Source organism: Lissotriton vulgaris, unplaced genomic scaffold (assembly GCF_964263255.1).
Source record: "Lissotriton vulgaris unplaced genomic scaffold, aLisVul1.2 SCAFFOLD_1504, whole genome shotgun sequence".
Classification (NCBI taxonomy): Eukaryota; Metazoa; Chordata; class Amphibia; order Caudata; family Salamandridae; genus Lissotriton; species Lissotriton vulgaris.
Window position 1 is genome coordinate 115,936 of NW_028242284.1, and position 23,000 is coordinate 138,935.

The following is a 23,000-nucleotide window of genomic DNA, read 5'->3' on the forward strand; positions in this document are numbered from 1 at the left end:
TGAAACGTTATGTCGGATCACTAAGTAATTGTGCAGACAGTCTGTAGGGACCGTCCGATCTACTTATTTCTGAAAAATCGGCGAGATATCGCCGTAGTGCGTCGTCGCTGTTCATGAATGAAAGCATTACCGGCGTGTGCGACTCCGTGGCGCTTCGGCAGACGCTACCTCGCATGAGAGCAGTTGCCTCTTTACTCTTGGAGACGCGTGGTTATATGGAGTCTTGTTACTAAAAACGGTAAGCGTCCAGGGTAGCCTTAGAGCTATCTGTTAGCAACACACCACCCCTATGTGAAATATACAGATGCTCACGATAGGTTATTCATTTTTTTGTTTCAGTCAGTCTACAGTGAGCCCACCATTGATTTCCGACCATCGTTTTGTTTGGGAATGTAACATATGAGAAGAGAATTCATAGAGCAAGGTAATGAATTCCTTGAATATTTTTATATAATTGGATACATAAATTATTGGGAGACACCGCACCAATTGGTTCTTCCTTTCTTATTTTCACAGTGTGAGGATTTACTCAAATAATTGTGTAGCTGTACATATTAATTTCAAGATTGAGCTCTGGACTTTGACAAAAGGTGAGCCCAATTAATTAAACAATAGCTATAATCTACAACCTTTGTTCACCCAGTCCAGTCTTCTCAATAAGTACTGTTATAAATTGTTACAGCCTCCTGATGACAAGACAATCTGCAAGCATATAACCTATCCGACTCATTGTGGAGGTAACGTTTATGTTTTACTTGGAAATGATTGTGTTTGAAGCTATGACTATAGGACCATATATATATATATATATATTTATTACATAGGTCCTTCATTGCTTTTTCAGAAACCTGATCATTGTACCAGTGTATAGAATAGGACTCTTTGGATTACATGGACTGAACCCAGTTGGAGTGGAATAACGACCACTACTCACCGAATAGGGTAAGCACTTTTGTACCCGTGCCCTTAGTTTAGTGATCAGGCAACAGCCCCATTTTTACGGTCCACTATATCTCTTACAGGGTCACCAAAGATCCCTGTTTTGCCCCTTCTAATATGTCCTGAAGAAGACTCGCATGGCCCAGGCATAATTGACCGCAAGGCTGCAAGACGAGTCGAAACGTCGACACTTATCTAACACCTGGACCACCACCTATATCCCTCTCATTGTGATATAGTGCAGACAATTATTACATCCTATGTCTGTGAATAATATTAGAGAGTCCCCTTGGACTATTTGATGTGGTCAGGTTTTTTGGTCCAGCATTCATTGGCTGGCATGGTTCGAAATTATTGAAATTGTTTTTATAAACTGTGTGTTATTTCTTTTCTGTTCATCCTTATCACTTTCACTTTCTTTGACACCCTTTGCTACACTGCACGCTCTATACGGGGCAAATTAGAATTTTTGACATATATGAAAAAATATATAAAAATTTGTGATTTGTGCATCAAATTTTGATATGACAATAGATTAAAGTATTGCATATAATTTGGACCTTGTTGCTGTTGCCGTTTTCTTATGTTTATCATTAATTGAGTAGATGAGTAGAGCTGTTTCAAATAATATATGCTCTCTAATTGGATAAGTTCTGATTCGTTGTTCTTTTAGAAAGTTATAGGTCTCGGACCATTGTTTGTTCATATCAGTACAGCAAATTCATCCAGTGCGCCGGTTCCAAAGGTGAGGATACAGGCAGTAAGGCAGTAGATAGTGCAGCTGCAGCGGGGGGGGGGGGAGGGAGGGGGAGGGTAGGTAGAGAGAGCAGAGCACCGGGCTGTAAATGGAGCTGTAGGCTCTGTTGGCCCCTCTGGAGAGCAGCAGGTGTGGCAAGGCAGGTAAGTAGGGGGGTGGGGGGATGTGGGGGGAGGAGCTGCACCAGGGCCGAGTGTGTGTAGAGCAGGAGAGACCAGAGTTGCCCAGTAGTAGGATCGTAACTGCAGGGTACAAGTGAGCAAGGTCCCTGCAAGGCGCAGGCACAGTTACAGGCAGCGTGGGTGATCCGGCCCGGAGGAGGGCGCAATAGGCAGCAGGAGCAGACAGAACGCGCCCCAGGAGAAGAGCGAAGAGGCCGTCCCAGCAGCGCAACCCCCCGGACCTCCCCGACCCTGCAGGGGGTGGTCCAAGATGGCGGGGGGGGTACGAGTGCAGCCGAGCAATGTAGGGTCCAGCCGGGCCTGCAGGAGAGCGGAGGGGCGGGCCGGGCAGGCAGCGGCGTCACTCACCCCCTGGAATGATGCCTCCCCAGGTGTCCGAGGCAGTCGCAATTGAGCCGCCACCCGAAACTCCGCTGTAGGAAGGAAACAAGAGCCGCGCCGGCCGCACCACAGGGTCCTAGGCTGTCCCCGCAGAGTGGAGCCGCTCCGGAGGATCACAGCAGCAGCCCAGCAGGCCGGGTCGGGAAGGAGCAGGCGGCCGGTCCCGCCCTTATGAAGGTAAGCGGGACATGCAAAGGAGCGTCAGGTGCAGGCAGGGGGGGGGGGGAGCGAAGAGGCCTCCGTCACAGCGCAGTTGTTCCGGGCCGCTCCAGCCCCGAAGGAGATATCGCAAAAATGGCGGGCAGGTACAGTCCGCAGAGAGGGGGGGGGTAGGCAGGCTACGACCAGCGAAGCCCAAAGAAAGCGGGCAGCTCTCACCTGCAAGGGTCGGAGCCCCCCCCTCAGGCCTCGGAGGCACTCCAACGTTGTCAGCGGGCTGGCGCCTCTTCACAGGAAGGATCTCAGGCCACGTAGGATCTTGGAGCAGGCCGCAAAGCACCGGGCTGTCCTGACAGAGGGAGGCCGACACAGAGGGCAGCAACGAAAGCACCAGGAGCCGCTCAGGCAGAAACAGGCCGCCAATCACGACCAGGAGCAATTGGTCATGGCAAGTCAGGTATCGCCGGAATCAGCACATCGAGAGGCAGGCAATGGGGATCAGTGGCATCGAAGGAGAGACATCAGGATCACTGTAGGATGTGAGGAAGCGCTCAGTCGGTCGGGAGCCTCACATCAGTGTGGCATCTTGGTCTGGCGCCACCTAGCGCCCCCGTGGTAAGTTAATGCGTGATGGTACATAGTCAGTGGGAATGTCTGAATGCTCATGCCTAGTTTGGGCTTTTTCTGAGCAACCATGAGTTTTTGCAATTCCTGGTTGTAGAAGTGTGGGATTTATACTCTGTGGTGTCTTTTCCCGGACTTCCCCCCCCCCCCCTTGGTTAGAGTTGCCCGTTTCTCCTTGTACTGTGACCACGGGTATGTCATGTACTTGTACTATACTGCAGTGCTCGTTGCTCACACAGTTATTTCTGCCCACTACCTGGTCCCCTGACCTAATCCCTACTACGGGGTGATTTGCCATTAGTTTACTATCAGTTATACCCTTGCATTAACCCTGCTTTGCTAGTTCATTTATTGCTTTGTCTAGTTTACTTATTATTGGTTTTGAAAATCACACATTACCTCCTCCAACCATCCCAGTGGGATTTGCTGCCCTGCTGGTGTTCCTTCGAACTCTTCAATCACTACCTCCCCCCTGCTTTTAGTCCCCCCTGCTGCTCTTCTTTGCTTCTTTTTGTTCACTTTGCCCTTCCTGCTGGGCCCTCGTTTTGTTTTGCTACTAGCTACTTCTTTCACCACCAGGGCGCAAGGGATGGTATCAGCGGGGTTTTCTATAGAGTCATTTACAGACATTTCTGAGATGTCTATAGCAATAGGTTGTATGGGTGTGTTTGGGGTGGACAGGCTTCTCTCAGTTCGTTCTATCTCCCTGTTCACTTTACATCAGATCAATTGCGGTGGGTTGTAATACCCCATTTAATGCCACACCTAAGGGATTATCAGTGCGAGATGCTGGGTTTTGCTCGTAGCAGAGCGTGTTTTCGTTTTATTAGACATGGCCGGTACTTAAAGATAAGGAGTTATGAGCTAAACCCACAAGTAACTGCTTTGAACTCCCGGCTAGTTTGATTGCTCAGATATTAGTTAAAGAGCTCCGTTTTACCCCTGCCGAGTATATGAGTATACGCTTTCTGCCAGTATCACACTATTCTATAATCAAAATTAGTGAGTATCATAAATTTTGAAAGTATAACCAGTTCACAATAAAGTCAATGTCCGTATTGCTCTTAGATTAGGGGTAAGTTCTCGTTTACCTCTTTGGCAAACTCAAGGTGGGTGGCCCAGCCCAGCCTCTTCTGGCCACAGACGGCCCACCCTCTGCCCGGGCTCAGCCCGGCGCCGCCCGCGCGCGTCCCGCGAGGCGGGAGGGGCAGCTCTCTCTTATGCGCCTCTGGGCGCGGGAGTCAGGCGCGGCTGTGAGCGTTCCCCGATGTCAGCAGGGGACGCTGGGAAATGGAGTCCAAAAGGCGCCGCGATGTGTGGAGCGGCGGCGGGGGAGAGCGAAACTGGCTGGCAAGGTGTCCGTGGGTCTGAGCAGGTCAAGGCTTGTGATGCCCCCAACGAGCATTTCACATGGAGTTTTAAGGGGAAAACAGTGAATCGGCATAAAAATGGCTGCATGTTAATCGTAAATCTTGTAATCCACATTATTTCCACCTCCAGGAATTACCAGGAACACCAGTAATGGCATTTCTGGATAAACAAAATAACTGGGATTACTCTGGGCAGCTGGTAATGAGGCCCTATGCCTTTAAATATTTTACCTTAAAGTGCATTATTTGGCCCCACTGCTATCAACATTTTCTAGGGGAGGGCACACTGACCCAACAGGGTGAGGCATGTCCAGTTTACTGACTCCAACTTGTACTGCCTCTAACAAACACACTCACTCTTCACTAACCACTTTAAAATACGATTCAATTTCCCAATGCATTTCTTGTTTCCACATACAAATATGCACTTACTGTAGAATCATGCACTTACTCCATGATTCTAGTCTTTGTGCTGCCTCAGAGAGCAGCGACACCAGTTTATGCATTCCTTGGCAGACCAGAGATACCTGGCACTTCTTTTAACTTCTTGAGCCAGGCACTATTACTTGTAATAACACTGCAGCATCTTCTCAATAGTGGCACTACTACATCACACAGTAACACTGTAATATAGCTCACCTTTCTTTAATTTCAGCAATAATTCCCCAATGGCATTATGTCCAATGATAACCCAAACATTTGTCCCCCATGCACTGTACCACCCCTCTCACTTGAGGCATAAAAGATCCAAGAATGGAACCTGTTCTCCCGTATCTTATAGACAAAAAACACCCATCCCCACTTCACGAACATGCGAGTGAAATTAGTATTTTTTGCTGCAACTTAATTGAGTAGTGCAGCTCCTTACTGGCGACATCTCAGGCCCAGCCTCCTGCTTCCCATGCCCTCATCTCCGCTTCCATTCAACGCTGAAAAAAACTCTTCTAAGGCTGTGATTACATGTGGGTGGGTGTTTTCCAACTGCTGGATAAACCGCTGTTTGTGTGTAGGGGGTAACAATTACGAGTTGAGTGGTATTTACAGGAACTGGTATCTACCTGGTGTGTTAAATATCTCAATCTACATGTAATTTTGGAAGGTCAAACCTGAAGGCATTTAAAAGAGTAAAAGTTTATGGTATCATGCAGATTCTGGTGTGGTGTGCTGTGTAATCCATATGTTATTCCTCAGAAACAGGTAATAGGTGCTATTTATCAAACTCGATCAATAACGTACCATTATTTATCTGGTGCAGTAAAAAGTACTGGAATCAGAGCTTTAGATGGATCTCCAATGCCAGAAAGAGCCTCTCAAACGAAGGTATTTAGAGGTTTGTCAATCAATAAACAAACACAACACTTGTTTTGCACAACTTGTTTTAGGGTTGATGGGTAGAATAAATGAAAGAGCTTTCCATGACATGTCTGTTCCATTTCAGTAGGTTAACAAACAAATGACTGATTGATAGGTTGATGAACAGTTTATGTTGACATAGAGTATAGTATAGTTTGTAACAACTTTTCTACGATTTTCTGTTGTGTCTTCACTTGTTTGAAATAGGTCATGTGCGACAGCGATGATGACTGGCTGTCTCTAAAGCCTGTCCAGCCGCTGGCATCACAGTGTTGCGGCAGTGGCTGCATACCGTGTGTCTTTGATGTGTACCAGAAGGAGCTGGCATGCTGGGAAGAGGCTAAGAAGCGGAACAACAAGGATTTTCTGAGTAAAAAGCAAGAAAAGATAAAGGTGAGATTTTTTTCAGTTTTTTCCATGCATGTATAAAGTGTAGGATAATTATGTCTCAGTGGTTTCTTTGAAAGGGATGATTACATTTGGTATCATTTTCACATTAAATGTTGCGCTGGTGTATAGCCTATGTCCATCTGCTTTGCCTCACCTTTCCAATGCTGCATGCGGTGTTCCTGGTGGCGCTGTGGTTTTGGAGCTTACCCGCCTCAACGGTTTGGTCTCTCTCTTTATATTATTAGTATGGATATCCAAATGAGGTATATCGTGTGAAGAGTCCAGGATTCCCATATGAGAGGACAGGGGCTTGCTGTGGCAATCCCACAGTGCTATGTTAGGGGGTAGTGTCATCCAGGCCATAGGATTATCACAGAGGAGTGCAAGGTATCTGAAACTCTACACAATGGTCACTAAATAAATGAAACACACTTCTCAAGAAGGAGATCCAACACCAATTTATAAAAATAGCAGGTATATTCATATATGATTAGGCATCAGAGAAAAATCATTCAGGTTAATACGTTTTTAAATACCTTCCCAAACACTCCCTGGCTCCACTAAGAGCATCACTGAATACAGCGGCTAGACTGGTTACAGGCACTAAGCGAAACGAGCACATTTCCCCAGTCCTAAACTCTCTCAAATGGTTGCCTTATGAAGCGTGTATTCAGTTAAAGATTGTCGTTCTGGCGCACAAAGCCCTTCACTTCAATACTGCCATGTACCTGGCGCAAAAACTGGAGCTCTCTTGTTGTGATGTAAGATCCTCAAGAAGCGCCATTACTTTCCTCTTGAAACCACTCATCTTTAGGAAAAAGAGAACTTGTCACAGAGCCTTTTCTGGCTCTGCCCCAAAGCTATGGAACTCTCTTCCACCTGAAGTATGCCGAATCTCTTCAACGACTGCATTCAAATTGGAAGCCAAAAAATTCTTAATGAATACATTCTTGCCCTAATTGGGCTAGGCGCACCTGCTCGCAGACATTGCTCTTACTTTCATTGGACTATCATTTGTTATGGGTTTTTTTGTGCAACTTTCCCTGAATATGCAATCATTCCTATGTTTTTACTACTGCATGATGTCGATTTTGCTTCTATGTCCTTCCTCCCATCCTATTGTAAAGCGCTCTGATATCCCTCGGGATCTTGTTTGCGCTATATAAAACTTTCTAAATAAAACAAATAAACTTATGCATATGCACTTACGTGTAATATATTAATACAAAGACCTCCAAACGTATGTGATATACATAAAGTAAGGATCCAACGTAAAGGCCATGGCATGTCATATTCAAACACGAAAGACTTTTGCCTGCATTATTATAAAAAATCAACTCAAGAATCTGATGGTTTTCTAAGAGTTTCAGTTAAGCCCTGTTTGTCATCCCACCCTCATCAGAGCCCACATCCTTTGGCCGCGAGTTCCTTACAAACCGCTCCCAAGACAGTCTCATACAGTAAGATGTTTACCATCCTAAAGGACGGAACACACGTCACATTATCTGAATTGACTAGTGCCCATTGCCACCTAGCTAAATGATGAATCATTAAAATATATGTCTTCCCAGTAATCAACTCTAGAAGCGCATATCCCCCCATCATCTTGTCAGGCATCACCTGTACCTAAGATCCACCATGTCCTCGAGCGTCTAGTAAGACAAACAGCTTATTTACGTTTGTACATTGTGAAAGATGGGAAGTTAGTTTACATCCTGAACAAAACATCGATGTGATGGTGCATCCTAACTGAAATAAAATCACATGCTCTCCAACATCTCAACCGAATAGTACACCCTACTATAATGGTAATTCAAATGATTCGAAGCACTATATAGTTGGTTTTGACAGTACCCAAAAACATTTGTTACCAAGAAGTATTACATTCTCATCTTTATGCGCAGAGTTACGGATCTGTCTAATAACCTAGAAAATAAGTAGGAAACTGGAAGAGTCCTTCTGTCTTAACCCTTAAACACCAACATTTGAACCCTCAGCTCAATGAAATTGAAATAGCTACATAAACAAGAGAATTACTGGAACCCAATGCTTGTAAAATATCATCACAAGTTGAATCAGATTCCTGTCTGCACTTGTAACTTTGCAATGCATGTGCAATGTCACTATGAGGATAGACTAATGCCAGAATGTGCGCTATTAAAATGCCAACATTGTAACATAACATATTGTGCTTGCAATACTACAACAGATTATGAATGCCGAGAATAGCCAAAGTGGCCACTGAGTTCTGTTCCGGCTCATGTTCTGATTGACTCATTCTCGTGGTCAGTTGTTCTTCAGGAGGGCTGGCATCAATTCACTGTTTGATAAAGTTACTATTCTGAGAAACAAATTTTCTTCACTTCCTTTCCATACCTAACAATACATTGGTATTTTATACCTGTTCCTGAAAAAGCCCCTGATGTTTTTTCAAATACGATAACCTCAACTGAGGCAGATTTCAAGGCACCTGACTGTCGTCATAGTGTTGAATGACCGCAGATTCAGAACTGCCTTCTGACCCGCATCAGCAGCTTTGATGCTCACTGTTTGGCAGTCTGTGAAAGCTTTGACTGTTATAGCGGATTCTTAGATGTCAAAGCTCTGCATGAAACAAGGGGACGGATAAAATGCTTGAATTGCGCTCAGACACTGGCAATTGCTCGGGCCGCATCCCTTTGCTTACCATGCCACCTCAGTTTGGACCCAGCTATATGCAAACCATGTCTTGACCCTCTCCAAAGGGAACAGTCCAGTCTGAACTGCCAGGCCTTCCCTGAAATGGAATATAGGCAACCAAAGAACCGGTTTCGCTCTGATAAGGGTTCATCAGCTAGGAATCACTTGATTCTAGTGGCACAATCAGCTCGAGATACACATCAGGGCATACCTGTCGCACATAAGCCGTCAACTGAAACAACAAAAAGGTGATGGATGGAATGCTTTAATTATTCTCTGCCTCTAGCAATCGTCTGGGGCTGCATCCCAGTTCATTGTTTTTTGCCCACCATGCCACCTAAGTTTGTCAGTATCAGTCTTGACGCTGCTCCAATGGGAACAGCCCAGTCCAAACTGCTGAGCCAGGTCCTCCCTGAACCTGAATATAAGCAACCTAGGGCTGGTTTATCTTGATAAGAGCTCATCAGCCAGGTATAGCTTCATTCCAGTGGCACAGTGAGGATGGGAACCATTCCTGGGCATAACCATCGCACTTTGGGCATCAACTGCAACAGCAAGAAGGTAAGGAATGGAATGCTTGAATTAATCTCAGCCAATGGCAATCACTTGGGCCGCATCTCTCTGAATGCAGCAAATTTCACCAATACTAAATCCTCACTCTTTTCACCATTTAAGTTCCCAGCCTTGATTTTATTCTTGTTTGGGGCTTTGAGCCCTTATTGAGTTGGGTGCCCTGAGACGCTATAAGGACTTTGAGCAAGAACCAGACACGGCTGTTGGTGAACTTCAGTTCTCTCAGGGTTGTGATGCATACCTACAGACAGGAAAATAATTCTTCCATCTTCATCCACCTGTAACACCAGCCTCGCCAATTGTTTGATTTTAAATTATTGCAGTAAAGCAATGGTAAATCTATGCCACAAAAAGGGTAGAACTTGAGCATTTTTTGAAATTCTAAAGCATGATTCTGCAACCTGTTCTGGGATATATATTTATACAACGCGCTTGGGTTGCTGAACGAAGAGAAACGTGCATTGTGTATAACAGTAAAGCCTAGGCTGGGATATTCTAGGCCCTTGAGTTTATAATGCTTTGCTATGGTATTGAGAGTAGCTGAGGAGTGAAGAGACTGGCCAGGCCTCTGTGTTGATTTCTTGTTTTGAAAATTCCAAGTGACGTATTGAAGATTGCTTAAAAGGATGTTGTGATGATAAGCCACGGAGTCAGCCTTAAGAGAGATGTGGCAGAGTGAAGTGGTTTGCCAGTGAGGAAGGCAGACGCAAACACCTTGCACCCTATACCTTAGAAATATTTATCCCCGATTGCTAATGAGGAGTAAATGGCTCACACAGCAACAGTACTGGAGGTAAACATGAACATTCCCTCTCCATAGAAAGTTATTGTCTCCTTGCAGTCCTAGGTCATGCCTCATGATTACCATTGTTTCCTCCCTCTCAGAAATCTTCAAGATCAATGATGTGATCTGAATGTGTTCCAGAACACATGATTTTCCCATAGTTTCTTCTACACTATACTCTCTGTATCGTCAGTTGTCTTCTCCTGCTTTCAGGCATGACTCCAAAGTCCTTCCTTCGGATCCCTGTTGTTGGAACTGCTTTTGGATTTTGGTTTGTTACTGTTCCGAAATGAGAGGAGAAACCCGGCTGTACTCTTTCCGCTGTTTCCTTGCTTTTACTCTCCTGGGTATCTGATGAGTTGTCTCATTTTAGAGAGTAAACACCATTCTGTTTTGTCCACCACGTTTGTACTATCCCAGTTTCATGCTGACCACTACGTTGAGCCATGTTTCTATCCAAGCATCTAGGTTTCCTTGATCCTATTCTTTGCCTTATGTGAACAAACCAAACTCCATCATGGTCTAGCTCGTTTGCAAAGTGTGCTCCCATTGCTGTTGCATCAACTGCAGTGATTGTAGTGCACATTCTACTCCTCTAAGGTCCTTGCTTTGGTACCCTTGCAAAGGACAAGATTCTGCGGTCTAGCCTAAGAGCCCATGGTAAGTGACTGGTTGGAGAGCCTTACAAAAACACATGATAAACCTTGTATATGATTATGTAAATTACATAGAAAGAAATAATAATTGTTGGTACGGTGCCAAGCTAAATGATTCCCATATAGATCCACTGCGGCATTTGGGCTCACCGCTTAGGTTCGCAAGGCTCATGTTCATAGCCATTGAGGGCTGTCGAGCAGAGAGACCTCTCATTGGCTATATCACAGATAGGATCTTTGAAGACATGCCAGAGACTCAAGAGTGCTTTTGTAGATGAGTTTCGTTGGTCAGACTCCCCTGGAATCTGTACATACGCAACATTCTATATCTTCAGCTCTTTATTATGCGCTACACTAGTACATCATATGTGCATAAGCGCCATTGCAAAATTATCGTGGCATTAGCATAGGCAAATGTTAGGAAGATCAACTGTATGAAAATACCCAACATTGCTATTATATATATATATATATATATATATATATATATATATATATATATATATATATATCGAACACCTTTTCACTCCAGTAGGGCTGAAAATCAGGCTAGCACACAGGTCTCCGATTTCAGAATGTTTATTGCAACCCCATCACCCCTAACAGACACATTTCGCTTGGAACAAGCTTCGTCAGTGTCAGTTTGCGTGTTCGTGAAGAAAAAAAAAAAAATAAATAAAAAAAAAAAAAAAATATATATATATATATATATATATATATATATATATATATATATATATAATATACAGCGCCTCATTATCTGTCGTAATGAGAAATGTACCCTCGTCCAATAGCTGCATGCTCTTATCAAAAACATCAAAGTGATTGATGGGATACTTGATTTAATCGCAGCCACTGCCAATAGCTTGGGCTGTATTCCAATCCATCGTTAGAACAGGACGATGGAAAGGTATGGGGCCTGAGGGATTGCCAGTGGCTGACATTAATTCAAGCATTCCATCCATCATCTTATTGTTGCATGCTTACATCAGACAAATGCTCTTCGGATTATCTCCCTGCATAATGATGTTCCTCTCTTATTGGAAATAAACACGTGAAGAGGACTTGTTCTGTTGCCAGTGAGGATAAGTTGTGTGAAATGTAGAGTGCACAAAATCAGCTATGACAATTTGTTTTCCATTCAGTGCTTATATGAATCTGCTATGTTCCCAAGCATCAGTTAGTGGGACAGCCTGTGTAATAAACTGAATGCTAAACATCAAGCCTAAGAAAACTTTCGTAACATGGCAAAACTTTTCAACTGAATCAATATTTTAAGTGGAACTGAAACAGAAGCCATTGCATTCACACAAATAAAGGTGTAGGTGCACTGTACTGCTAAAATCACACACCACGAAAGCGCACGCAACAGTTGGATGAATCAGGGATGGAATTAACCTCTGTTTCATGAGGCAGTGTGTTGCATAGACAAGGTGCAAAGCAATCTCTCAAACGACAGTTGAATAAAGATAAGACTGACTCGAAAAGTGAGTTCTACAGTGAAATGTAGAGATCCCATAAAGGTTTTTTACAAAAAATCAAAAGTACAATGATGGCTAATGGAGTTACAAAGAAGTCAGTTGCCATTGTAGTACGGTTTTTCTAGTCCTATATTGTTATGTTATGTTATTTTTTATTTTGTAAAGCGCACGGATGCCGCAGCCAAGAGGCGTCCCGGCGCTTGGGAGAAGGTAAAAAACACAACACGGGAGCTAGTGGCTAAAAAAGACTAAGCAGTAGAAAATAAAAAGGTCTTCAGAGCTTTTCTGAACGGGAGCAGATCAGGAATGGAGCGAAGGGAGGCAGGCAGGGAATTCCAGAGAGCTGCTGCCATCACAGCAAAAGAGCGTCCGCCCATCCTTGCTTTTTTAAAACGTGGCACTACAGCAAGATTAGTCCCTGAGGATCGGAGGGCTCTGGATGGCTCATAATGACAGATTAATTGGGACAGAATAGGGGGGGAAGCCAACTTCAAGATTTTAAAAGTTAGGCAAAGAGTTTTAAATTTAATTCTTTGCCCCACAGGCAGCCAGTGAAGATCCTGAATAGTGCGACGCACAGAAACAAACTTCGGAAGACCGACCAACATCCTGGCGGCCGCATTTTGCACCCGCTGGAGGCGCACTAGTTCAGCTTGATTGACGCCTAAGAATAAAGAGCTGGCGTAATCTAATCTAGCCAAGACTGTGGCCTGGACAATGATCTGTCTCGTGTCAGCATCAAAATACTTAAAAATGGGTCGCAGACACCTCAGGGCACCAAAACAAGTTCCGGCAACCCGTTTAGTGTGGGCGGTGAATGAAAGTTTATCATCCAACCACACCCCAAGGTTCCTAACTTCAGCCACTGGGGTGGGAGCAGGGCCTAATTCAGATGGCCACCATTGATCGCCCCAAAGCTCACTTTCCCTACCAAAAATAATAACCTCGGTTTTAGAGGCATTCAGTTGGAGGCGGTTGTTCGCCATCCAGCCCGCCACAGCTTTTAGCGCGGTCTGAAAAGAGGCAGCATCCATGTTGGTCTCTCCGTTAAGTGCCACCGCCAGCTGCGTGTCATCGGCGTATGACACCATGGAGAGACCAAAGCTATGGGCGACCTGAGCCAACGGTTGGACATACAAATTAAATAAGGTAGGGCTTAGGGCCGACCCCTGTGGGACACCCTGCAGGATCGGACGGGGAGCAGAAACAAAAGGGGGAGTGGATACTTTAAAAGTTCGATCAGTAAGAAAAGATCGAAACCACTCGAGTGCTCTCTCTCCAACTCCGGCCTCCTCAAGGCGATGGAGGAGGATCTGATGGGACACCGTGTCAAACGCGGCACTAAGATCCAATAGGATCAGTGCCGCCGTTTGACCTAGGTCCAACATTTTCCTGATGTTCTCGACCACTGCTAGAAGAGCCGTTTCGGTACTGTGACCCGCACGGAACCCATTCTGCGAATTATCCAGTATTTTCGCTTCCTGCAGATGGAGTGACAGGATGCGGTTAGCATGAGATTCTGCTAGTTTCGCTAGCCAAGGAAGCAGGGAAATCGGCCGATAATGTTCCGATTTAGTGGGGTCGAGGGCCGGTTTTTTTAAAATAGGAATGATGGTAGCCTGCTTCCAAGCACTAGGCACACAGCCGGTGTTAAAAGACAGCTCGATGAGACTGTGCATGGCCGGGTAGCAGCACTCAGCAGTTTCCTGGAATTGAATGGGTCTCATGGGGTCATCAGGCGAGCCGGATTTGACCTTTAATGTCAAGGCTTTAAATTCCTCTAGCGTAGGGCTGGGAATAGTCAGCAGTGGTAAGGAAGCCTTAGGTGTTATGTCATTCTCCTGGATGGTAGACTGGGAGAATGACCTATAGATTGCCTCGACCTTTTCAATGAAGAATGACGCCAGATCCTCACAGTGCTCTAGGGAGGCTGCCAGAGTGGCAGATTGATTTTGTTTACTTGTAAGGTCTTTGCAGACCTTAAAAATTACTTTCGTGGGATTGGAACTATTTTTTATCTCCCGCGAGTAAAAGGCTGCTCTGGCAGAGCAGATGGCCCGATGATAGACTCTCGTGCAGGCCCTATAGGCGGACTTAAGGTCCGCGTCGTGAGTTTTTCGCCATGCACGTTCAGCTTTTTTACAGGTAGATTTGAGCAGTCTAAGGGATTCATCATACCATGGGCTGGAAGGGCTAGATCTAGTCTTGCTCCACCTAGCTGGTATTAACGCGTCTAGGGAGTGATTAAGCCACTTGCAGAAGTTGTCGTATCCAAGAGAGACCTCCGAGGGGGGTTGAGGATGATGTTCCATCAACAACTGATGGAAATGTTCCAAATCAAGTTTTCTCCAAGGGCGCTTAAGAAGACCTGGGGTCTTATTGTTGTAGGAGGAATTAGGGATGGTGACAAGGGCTTCTATCAAACAGTGGTCAGTCCAAGCCATAGGCCTAGGTGAGAGCACAAGAATGTTAGTGGTAAGATTCGTCAGAACAGGATCCAACAAATGACCACCTATATGGGTCGGTGATTGCACCAGTTGATATATTTGAAAGGCTTCAAGATCAGCCAGCAAGTTGGAAACCGGATTAGAAAGGGGGGCGTCCATGTGTATATAATGGTGAATATTGATTTTTTTCTGTGAGATCCAATACGCGATGCTGAATTAATATGATTGCAGTTGAAATGAGTTAATTACGATGTATTTATTTATTTATTATTGCAATTTGTAAAGCGCAACGTATGCCCGTGGGCGTCTTGGCGCTGTGATTTCAATTTGAGTCTCTAAGGAAGTGGCAGCCTATCATTAAATGGGAGAGAACGGACTCGTTACTGGTTGAACAACCAAGTCTTCAACAATTTCCTGAATTGGAGAAGGGATTGACTTGATCTGATCGTTAATGGAAGAGAGTTCCAGAGTCTGGCTGCTGTCACCGTAAAGCGTCTGTCTCTCCAGTTGACAGTCCTTGTGCGCGGTACCGCTAGTTGATGCAGCATCATAGATCTTAATTGTCTAGTCGGACGGTAAATAGAGAGCTGCTCTTTGAGGAGCTTCGGCCTTGTTTGTGAAGTGCTTTGAAATTCAAGCAAAGCGTTTTAAATGTAATCCGATTTTTAATTGTTAACCAATGGTAGCTTCTGATTATTTGGCTGATTGGTTTAAATTTAGGGGTCCTGGAGAGTAATCTTGCTGCCGCGTTCTGAATCATTTGTAATTTAGAGATTAACCAGGCTTGGGCATTGGCAAATAGGCCATTGCAGTAATCCAATGAAGAGAGCACAAGTGTACTCACCACGGTTTTTTCAGCGCTTTCTGAAAGTAAAGGGATTATCTTTTTTATGAGCCTAAGTTTATGAAATGCGTTGGACACTGTTTGATTTGCATGTGCAACAAAATTAAGCTTCTCATCGAAGACAATTCCCAAATTTCTGACCCTTGGGACTGGCATTGGTAAGGCTTCCAGAGATGGAGGCCACCAGACTGATGACCATAACGGGGAAATCTTCCCGAAGATGACCACCTGCGTCTTTTCGGGGTTCAATCTGAGGCAGTTAGCATTCATCCAATCTTTAATCGCTAACATACCTTCTTGGAAGCATGCGGCTACCTCTTCTCCATCGTTGTTAATAGCGAGCACAAGCTGAGTATCATCAGCAGGTAAGGCTCATCTGGTGGGTTTTAATACCTCTTGCTAAGTCCGACACATAGATGTTAAAAAGTGTCGGACTTAGAGATGAGCCTTGGGGAACTCCACAGGGTAGAGCCAGTTCCGCCGATTTAAATGGTCCTAGCGTTACAGCTTGTGTTCTACTAGATAGAAGCGAGGCAAGCAGGTCCTTTGCTCTAGATTGAATGCCCAGATTTCCGACACGGTCAATCAGAATGGAATGACTGACCGTGTCGTAGGCCGCAGATAAGTCAAGCAGTATAAGCCCTGCTGTCCCCCCTGATCTCTAATGATTCTAATGTCATCAGCGGCTTTAATGAGGGCCGTCTCCGTGCCGTGAAGCTTGCGAAACCCAAACTGTGAGTCATCTAGCAAGTTGTTTTGTTCGATGTAGTTAGACAGCTGAACAGATATAGAAATAAGTTTATTAATATGATTTAGTTGTGCCACATATTTACTGGAAGCTCTATTTTGGATAAGATAGACAATATTTTAACTCAGTATTCACCCTCTCCAATCTGGACCCCATGCGCATCTTCTGAACCCACAGCTCTGTAGAAGAAATACAAAAAGATGGATTTCCCTGCTGTGCTCTGAATGAACATTCAAGTGTTCCTAACTGTAAAATGTTTCCCAATGGCCCTTCCTCTGTACTTCACCTGCTGAGCCTAGTTTTATTCATTTATGTGTAGACTCATTGTTTAAATGTTTCATATTAAGTTTGAACTTCTTCTGATTGCAATAACATAGAAGTTGCTGGATGCTTACTTAAAAGAGGATAGTGCTCATGGGCTTAGACTAAACTGATTTGGAGAGAGAGTTGTTACTTGCAGTCATGCCATGATAAGTTTGTTGGATTGCAGGAATTGTGTATAAGAATCCCTGAATGTTGGGGGCGATCCAGAAGACTTCCCTTTTCTATTAGGGCTGCTGCCTGTTTCTTTTCTGACTTTTTTTTAAAAAACAGATTTTATTTGTAAAAATGACACATATGGCGCAAATCTCTGAAACCCCAGACAACTGCTGCATAACAATACAGAAATTGACTTTGACCATTTTGCATTTTTAAACCAAGGAGAATATACAGTACAATACAAATAAAATCAAACTGTCCAAACAACACCCTTCCCCACCCTTTCGCCCCCTCCAGTGCACCATCCCCATATATCAGAGCATCATAATACCAATATAAGCTGCCAACAATCCACACAAGGGCCGACCTTCCACAACACTGTATCCTCCCAAAAAATCATGGGCAACCCTGCACGTAATGTCACTAGCAGGGGAACCCAGAAGCAAGGGAACCAGGGGGTCACCCTGGATCTCAACCCCCGGTCCACCCGTGGCAGTTCAATCTCCAGGCCACGATAATCTGCCCAACCCTCCAGATCTTATAATGCTTCCGGGGACACCCTCTAGCTTCAAAAATAGGGAGCTCCAAGCCCATGCAAAAGTCCAAGCTATTTTTCCAAGCCGAAACTGAGGGAGCCACTGCCGCTTTCCAAGTTTTCGCTATGTCCCTCTTTGCCAGGGTAAAACCTAAGTGCATGAGATGACGCTTGTAGACATTGCCTCCGATCCCTTCCATCACATGTAGGAGAACTAACTTCGGTGAGCTAGGAAGTTCCCATCCCAGGACCTCAGAGAGGCAGACCAGAACTTCCCTCCAGAATCGTGCTAATGCAGTACATAGCCATATAGTGTGCAACAGGGTCCCCTCCTCATGTCCGCAACGGAGACACACTGGGGAAGCCACCAAGCCTCCCCTACAGAGCCGAACTCTCTGGAGGTAGGTAACTCAACTCCCTGTGTACTTGAAGTCTAGCACTCAACCACACATATCGATTCAGTTCGTTCTGCAAACTGGAGGTCATCCCTTTCAGGGGTGTGACTGGTATCATCTGGAAGAGGTACAGAACTCTCCGCAAAACAGTCATTTTAAGAGCAGCAACTCACACAAGCCCAGAGAGGCGGTTCAGTTTCCAGTTATTTAAGTCCACCCTGGAGAAGTAGGGAATTGTAGCTAGAGTAACGGTTTGGCGAATAGTGTGGGTGAGTTAGATCCCCAGGCACGGGATTGATGTGTGGGCCCACTGTATAGGAAATTGGGCCTGAAGGTGGGCCAAGTGAGTATGGGATATCAATAGGACGAGGACCCGTGATTTATTGACGTTGACTCCGAATCCCGATGCAGAGCTGAATGTGTACAATTCATCTAAAACAGCCTTGAGGGCAGTGGGACACTAAGACGTCATTGGCGTATAGACCAATAGTGTGCCGTTCCCTCCCAAAGGGAATTCCAGTAATTTCAGGGTTGTCTCTAATCTGCAGAGCCATGGACTCCATGTAAAGGGCAAACAGCAGGGACGACAAGGGACACCCCTGCCTGGAGCCTCTGTTGATGAGGAAGGGCGGTGATGTTATGCCATTGATCCTTACTGTTGCTGTAAGTGAGCTATGCCAGTTCGCAATCCAAGCTCGAAAACTATCGCCAAATCCAAAATGGGAAAGAATCTGTTCCAGGTAACGCCAGTGCACACGATCAAACGCCTCTCAGCATCAACCGTAAGCAGCAGGTTCTTATCATCTGAATGGTTAGCTTTGTCTATTAAGTGCAGTATAAATTGCCTTTGGTGAATAAACCCAGCCTGGTCTCGGGTTGATAATGCCCGTCGTCTGGGGACCCAGTCTTGCTGCAAATATGCCGATAAAGAGCTTAATATCAACATTCAAAGAGATATTGGTCAGTATAAGCTGCAGTGCGGTTTGCCCTTCCCAGGTTTCGGAATGATCACAATGACTGCCGTTAGCACGGAAGAGAGGATGGATCCAGCGCCCGAGAATGAGTTTAACAACCTAGTGAGAATAGGGGCTAAAATCTGGAAGACGGTTTTGTAAAAAATTGCCAAAAATCCATTGGGCCCCAGGGATTTCAAAGGCTTCTCGCGGAAATGACCTCCTCCAATTTAATAGAGCAGTGTAGTGAAGACACCTGTAGTGGAGTGATTCGGGTCATATTCGCTCCTTGCAAATATGAAGCAGTGCAATGCGGCTCTAAGTATTGTCCTGAGTAAAGGTCTGCGTAAAAGTCTTGAAATGCTGAGGTGATAGATTTATCATCCAGTACTTCCTTCCTTACTATCCGGTGTCCACAGGGAATGCACTCTTGCATGCTGCCATTGGGCCTTCAGCTTGTTAGCAAACAGACGTCCGGATTTATCCCCCCCCCCCTATGTAGAAGGAATATTTTAGCCGGAGACCAGTGTATTCAGCCCTGCCTAGATTGAATCCTGCAAGTTGGGTGTGCGCTGCATGTAGTTGGCGCAATACTCTTGAAGCCCCGGTTCGACTGTGTATTCATTCCAGCTCTTTGACCTGGCTGGTCAACTGTTCTCTCTTTTATTTACGGACATTTTTATCTGTTGCCTAAATAGCTATGAGCTCGCCTCTCGCTACGGCCTTCAGGGCTTCCCAGAGTGTGGAAATTTATGTCTCCGGGGTGTCATTGAAGTCTAGGAAAGTCTGGATTGCTTTTTTAACTTGTAGATTGACCTCAGGCATTGTTCAAGAGTATCCTGAAGCCGCCATGTCTTTGTGGGTTTCTCCATTGGAGGGAATTCCATAGTAAGGGCAACTGCATCATGATCCGAAAAAAGCAGCTGGCTATATGTTGGTGGCCACCGCGACATTATGTACGTCCCTGGTCCCTAAAAAATAGTCGAGTCATACCTGTGTTTTGTGTGCATGAGAGAAAAAGTTATACTAAAGAACTTGCTGTTAGAGTTCCCTCCAAAGATCAATCAACCCCATCTCTTGCAGACACCCATATCAATGTGCTGGTCTATCTTTATCGGTATTCAATACCAGATTGAATTCCCCCCAAGGAGTACCTGCCTTGCCTTAGAGACAATTTACTCCAACACCGCTGAGTGGATGAATTGTTCTTGTCCTGTGTTGGGAGTGTATATGGAACTCAGCACAAGAGATTGGTATCTGTGAACACAGTGTATGCACAGAGTCTGTACTTCAGTTCTGCCAACCTTGGACCCACCCTGCCTCTAAAAGACTTGGCTATTAGTATAGCCACTCCCACAGTTTTACTGGATGTAGAAGAAATGAACTGGCGAGGGAAGGTGCGGAAACAAAGGTGATGCCAGTCCCTAACCAGAAGTTGGGTCTCCTGGAGTTAGCACATGTCCACCCCGGAGTGTTCGAGATAAGAATGTATTGCTCAATGCTTGATTGGGTTGTTGAGGCCCTTCACGTTCAGCGAACGAACCTTAACCTGTTGCCAATTCATGTCTTCTATGTAGAAGGGCAGTGCTATGCTGTGCTCATTTGTTGTGGAGATCGAGGTTCCCCGCCAGCCTCCTCCCTCTCTCGACACCTGCATGAGTATAACTAGATTATCCACCTCCAACATCAAAGCTCGGTATTGTTCCCCAACAGAAACAAAGCTAACCAAATGCGAAAACATAGAAATAACAAGGTCACGTCCGGGACTTGTAGAACAAGTCCACAGGTTCCCAGCTAATGGGAATAGAGGGTGTATGTTGTGGCCCCTGATCCCTGAAGGAAGAGACCCGATTAGGGCCACCCGGGTCACTCGCGACCACCTCCCAGCCTTCACCACAAATGAAGAGTCGGTCAGACAGTAGAGAATTCTAACCAAAGATATTTTATTAGGGTACACTCGAGTAGAGTCCGGACTGACCACCTTCTTTGGATTGCTGCAGAGGGACTGACTTCAGCCAGCGTAAAGAAACATTAAGTACATTTCAAACCAATGCGCCCAGAAAAAATTCCAGGCTCATAAAGCTAAAACAAAGGGGTACAGTAGGATAAGTTTCAACTCTAAGGAAAAGAAAAATACTTAAGGAGACATTTCTCAGCAAGCTAGGGTTAGTTTCGATCACAGTACAAATTGGTGACTCAACTTAAAATGGTGCTGCGAATGCTAACTTTATTTACATAAAGTAATATGCAAGAAAAACAAATGCGTACCATTTACATTTCAACAGACCCTCCTTTTAGCTGAAGCTAATCAATTTAAGTTGAGCAAATAGGGAGAGTGACATAGCATGTATATAACAGATGGGCTTCAGAATTCAGAACAATCCATGTCCTCAGCATCAAGGAAAGAGCAGTCCTCAAATATAACCCTGTCTATCTGCATAAAGCTATCTATTTCCTTCTGCGTCATAATCACAGCATTGGTATCATGGATGGACGTCTTCTGCTTTGGGGTGAGAAGGGTAACACAATAAGAGCAACAGGCCGGGAGACATTGTATGCAGTGGCAACACATGAGAAAAATACCAGCGACCACAGCTAGGGAAGCAAGGATCTTCCAACCACAGAACATAAACATACCCCAGAACTACCCAGATAGGGTCCAAGTGCCATTTTCTTTGTGAATATCAGATGAGAGTCTATGCAATTTTTGTAGGGCAGCATATACATTGTGGGTGTGGTCAGGTATGTACACACAGCAGCTACTGCCAATAACGTGACCGGCTCCTCCCCGATCAGCAAGGATGACGTCTAACACCATCCGATTTTGTAAGGTAAATAGCCGGTGATGTTGGTCAGTATACCAGCCATTGTATTAATAACCCCTTCAACAACCCTTGTTAACCAACAAATGTTAAGGCTATAAGACATGGGGCCCCAAAAGGGTACTATACCCTTTATGGCATCCTTAAACTGTTGTAAGGTGGTATCTATCTGATCGATAACCTTTGTGTTAATGACCCTTTAGACTCGGGGCAAGTATACATTCTTACGCTGCAACTGGTGATCTTTATGGTAATTTGTCAGAGCAACATACACCGGGGGAAGAAGAAAAGAGAGGGCACACCTGCCCAACCGTTCCCTAGGAAGGCAGACATAAGCTTGGGATCCACAAACGAAATAGACGTTTGGGGGTAAGACCAGAGGAGGACTATTGATCGTGCTGAGTGGGTAGGTGAAATTGCATCTACTTTCCCCTACCTATATCTTCCCCTTCCCCTGGACACAAAAGGCAGCTGTTGAGCTGACCACAGACACCAGTATTGGTTTGTCCTTAGTGAAATTATGATCTTGGAATGATTGGAAATACTCAGGTGTTAAACTTCTCGAAATCGGCCATTTCCATTCGAAGCCATGTAGTGTTCTTCACCTTATCATATTTGCTCATACAGGAGTTTGTGGACAAAGTACCAGAGATATTCTGACCTGCCATACCTATAGAAGTGAACCCATGATGGAAACATATATAATCAACCACAGTGCGAGAATCAGCGGATGTCATAACCTGAGTGGACTGGTGAAAATGGTAGTGTACCATGACAAACAATTCAAACCATACTTCACAACTTCCTAGGTATGATAAAGGCATGGGCAACACATTATCACTTTTCTGAGTAACTGAGGGGAGCAATCCACAGACCCAACAATTTGTTGTGTTAGACACATCATGAGCTTGATGCAGCATTTGTAAAAAGATATTATCTGTGTAAGTCTTTAGGTGCTCCCCTTTGTGAGGGGCCAAAGTAACAAACATGTGTTCAGTGGGACCAGGTGTTGTCCCAACCAAAGAGCGTACAATATACTTTTTCTCCAAGAACCAAGATATTCTCAACACAAATATTAATGCAATTGTAATTATTGATACAAACACTATTTTACGTTTTGTCGACCAACACCGATCTGGGCGTGGAGGTGCTGTTCTTCCTCAGCAATGGGCCGACCAAACAGATACATTGTGAAGCAAAGGAAAGGGAATGCAATAGAACTGATTACATAAAGGGGGCAAGTGTTCCCAGCGTCCGTCTGAGCCTCACTGGTCGACTCCTATTGTTCATCCACGTTGGCGTTCTTGAGCACCGGCGGTGGAGCAGCTCAGTCCTAGCTCATAATGAATCCCACATCGCCCAGGATAATGTACCCCCTCCAAGTAAGCATATTCAATCTATCCTATCCAATGTCCAAATAATGCACCAATATCGCCTTTCCCTAAACT

General features: G+C 45.0%; 1 protein-coding gene across 2 annotated transcripts in view; it reads left to right on the top strand.

Annotated features, from left to right (window-relative positions):
* Positions 1–23,000, top strand: part of LOC147669008 (NADH-cytochrome b5 reductase-like) — a 192,184-nt gene that overhangs the window by 40,325 nt on the left and 128,859 nt on the right. For both annotated transcript variants that reach the window (XM_086948287.1, XM_086948286.1), the window contains exon 3: positions 5,973–6,158. In XM_086948287.1, coding sequence (XP_086804413.1) covers positions 5,976–6,158 — 183 coding nt within the window. In that variant the 5' untranslated portion in view covers positions 5,973–5,975. The remainder of the gene's footprint in view (positions 1–5,972; positions 6,159–23,000) is intronic.